Genomic DNA, 2968 nt, shown 5'->3' with positions numbered 1-2968 from the left:
CTTCTTAGTTGTTTTTTTATTTATTTTTTAGATTATATTACGTGTATACTAAAATTAACTACTAAAATTAATTATTAGTATAAAATATATATTAGAATACAAATACACATTAAAAATAAATTAAACTACACATATATTTATATACAAATACATTAACGACTAATTTTAGGAGTTAATTTTAGATTTTCAGTGTACGAATAATATTTTTATTGTTTTCTTCTGCTCTCTTATTTTCTGTTTTGAATTTTCGCACAATAAAAATCAGATACCAAATTAGTCATTATGTATTTATATATAAATTTAAAATTTTTTTATGTATATTTTATATTTTAATACATATCATATAACAAAAATTTACATGCAATTGTATTAATGTAAATTGATAATTAAAAATAATTAAATAATAATTTAACAGATTGGAATCAACTTGATAACTGATTTTTAACTAAATCTGTTAATAATTTTTAATTATTAATTTATATAAAAAAATATATTTTTTTACCTAATCTTATATATAGTTGATTTAATAACTAATTTTTAATATACATCTAAAATAATTGTTTGAGATTAATCACAAAGAATCAATCCCCTGTGCCCCCTTTCCATATTAAAATTAAATTATGTCGAATTTTTGTCAACTAAAAGTATGAATTGGATCAATTATATTCAATTAATTAAGTTATGCTATTAAAATTTTAAATCATGATAGACTAGTCGGTTCAAACTGAAAACTAGGAAATGAGTCCGCTGGCGAAAAAGTCCATATTAAGTCCATATTGATTATTATTATAAAATATTAAAAACGTTATTTGTATCATACAAAAAAATTATTAATTAAAGATAATATCAAAAGAATATTTCAATAAGAGAAATATATTTTGATTTAAATTAAACTGAACTGCAAAAGAAAACAAAATCATATTAGTTCAAACCGTTTGATAAGATTCAAATCCGAAATGATTCTATAAAAATTTTGAAGCTACGTTACAACTTGAATCCTATATAAATTATCAGCTACTTATTACTCACTATTCATTGTGCCATCCTAAAACACTCAGAGAGTTCAAATAATCACCATATTTAGTTTTCTTCTTAAACTTCAATCAATATTTTCTTTTCTTTCCAATCACACATCCATGGCCTCAATCCATAAACTTGCGTGGTTACTCTCGCTCCTTGTGTTGTCGATCACAGCGACTTGTGAACCATGCAAGTCGTTGAATTTTCCGAATAACGTTAACTACGCAACATGCAAGGACCTGGGCGTTCTTGATTCATCACTGCACTGGAACTACCACCAATCATCAAGCAGAGTCGACGTGGCATTCAAGAAGGCCAACGCAACGGATTCAAGCTGGGTTGCTTGGGCCATCAACCCAACCTCACAGGGTATGGTTGGATCCCAGGCATTCCTTGCTTTCAGAAATTCTTCTGACGCTACTCTCAAAGCCTACACCTCTTCTGTCACGAGTTATGATACTCTTTTGGAAGAAGGATCTCTTAGCTTTCCTGTTTATAGCGTCTCAGCATCTTATTCCAATGGCGATATGATCCTTTTTGCGAGTTTCAAACTCCCCGAGAATACAACTCTGCTGAATCATGTCTGGCAAGAAGGCCCTGTTTCTAACGATGGAACTCTTGGGATGCATTCTTTGTCAGGACCTAACATTCAATCCTTTGGGACTATAGATTTTGTGTCCGGGAAGGTCTCAGAAACCGCCGGAAATTCGAAAATCAAACTCCGAAAGGTCAGAAATATGCATAAACTCTCTGTGTTGTAAAAAAATTTCTTCTGTCCTTTTAATCAAATATATATTAAGATATCTTCACATAAAGATTTCTTTTTAAAAATAACCGCCTCTTATCATATCTATATATATTTTTCTCACAACAAATTCTGCTTTCAACAGGTGCATGGGATATTGAATGGCATAAGCTGGGGAATACTGATGCCAATGGGGGCAATATTAGCTCGTTACTTGAAGGCGTTCGATGGTCGTTTGGGTGCCACGTGGTTTCACGTGCATCGAGCATGCCAATCCATGGCCTATATCATTGGCATAATTGGCTTTGCAACTGGCTCATACATGGCACGACATAACCGTCATCACTCTTCTCACGGATGCATTGGAATCACTCTCGTATGCCTAGCATCCCTACAAGTTTGTGTTGCTATGTTCTTGAGGCCTAAGAAGGATCACAGGCACAGAATCTTCTGGAACATCTTCCACTATGTAGTCGGTTACGGAACAATTGGACTTGGCATATGGAACGTCTTCAAAGGTATTGACATAATGGAAGCAAGAGAATGGAAGAGTGTGTATTTGGGTGTGATCATATGTTTGGCTCTAATTGCTTTGGTCTTGGAGGTGATCACTTGGATATTGCCATGCATAAACAAGCCTAACACCCACTCTAAGGACCAAGTTGATGTGGTTGACCAACGGATCCCATAGTCAACAAATATTTCAGTTCTTTCTTTTTTTCAGCTTTTCTTATTTTTTATATTAAATTTATCTTACTCTTAGTTGTAGGTATCAACGACTATGTGTGTGTTTATTTGAGTTTGAAGGAAAGTAATTTTGTAGGATTAATTTTAAGTAGAAATGAGTCTATGTCAATATTATTTATGTTTGGCAATTTTATACTAAAGTTGATTTTAATAAAATAAATATTATTTAGATAATATTAGCTAAAATCACTCTTAGATAGATAATTATTTAATTACTATAAAAATATAATATTAAATTATAATATTATTTTTTAAATATATTTAATTCTTTTTTATATTTTTTTAATATTTTTTATATAATATTTTTATTGTACTCTATTTTAGTATGTTATAATTTTTTACTATTATAATATTAATAATTAATATTTATGTATAAAATTAAAAATAATATAAAAAAATAAAAACTTTTTTAGTATTTTTTATAATAAAAATTAATATTTATTTATTAAATTAAAA

The 2968-nt window shown here is 29.3% G+C and overlaps 1 protein-coding gene across 1 annotated transcript; it reads left to right on the top strand.

Moving 5' to 3' along the window:
• Positions 1–1136: 1136 nt before the first annotated feature.
• Positions 1137–2581, top strand: LOC148575657 (cytochrome b561 and DOMON domain-containing protein At5g47530-like). The gene is made up of 2 exons (XM_088500972.1): positions 1137–1748; positions 1911–2581. The coding sequence occupies exons 1-2, from the start codon at positions 1137–1139 to the stop codon at positions 2454–2456; spliced, it is 1158 nt and encodes a 385-aa protein (XP_088357098.1). The 3' UTR covers positions 2457–2581.
• The last annotated feature ends 387 nt before the right edge of the window (positions 2582–2968 follow it).

This window comes from Arachis ipaensis, chromosome B1 (genome assembly GCF_059453495.1).
Source record: "Arachis ipaensis isolate K30076 ecotype BB chromosome B1, ASM5945349v1, whole genome shotgun sequence".
In the NCBI taxonomy this organism is placed as follows: domain Eukaryota; kingdom Viridiplantae; phylum Streptophyta; class Magnoliopsida; order Fabales; family Fabaceae; genus Arachis; species Arachis ipaensis.
The sequence above is the reverse complement of the archived record's forward strand: the minus strand, read 5'-3'. Positions and strand labels throughout refer to the sequence as shown.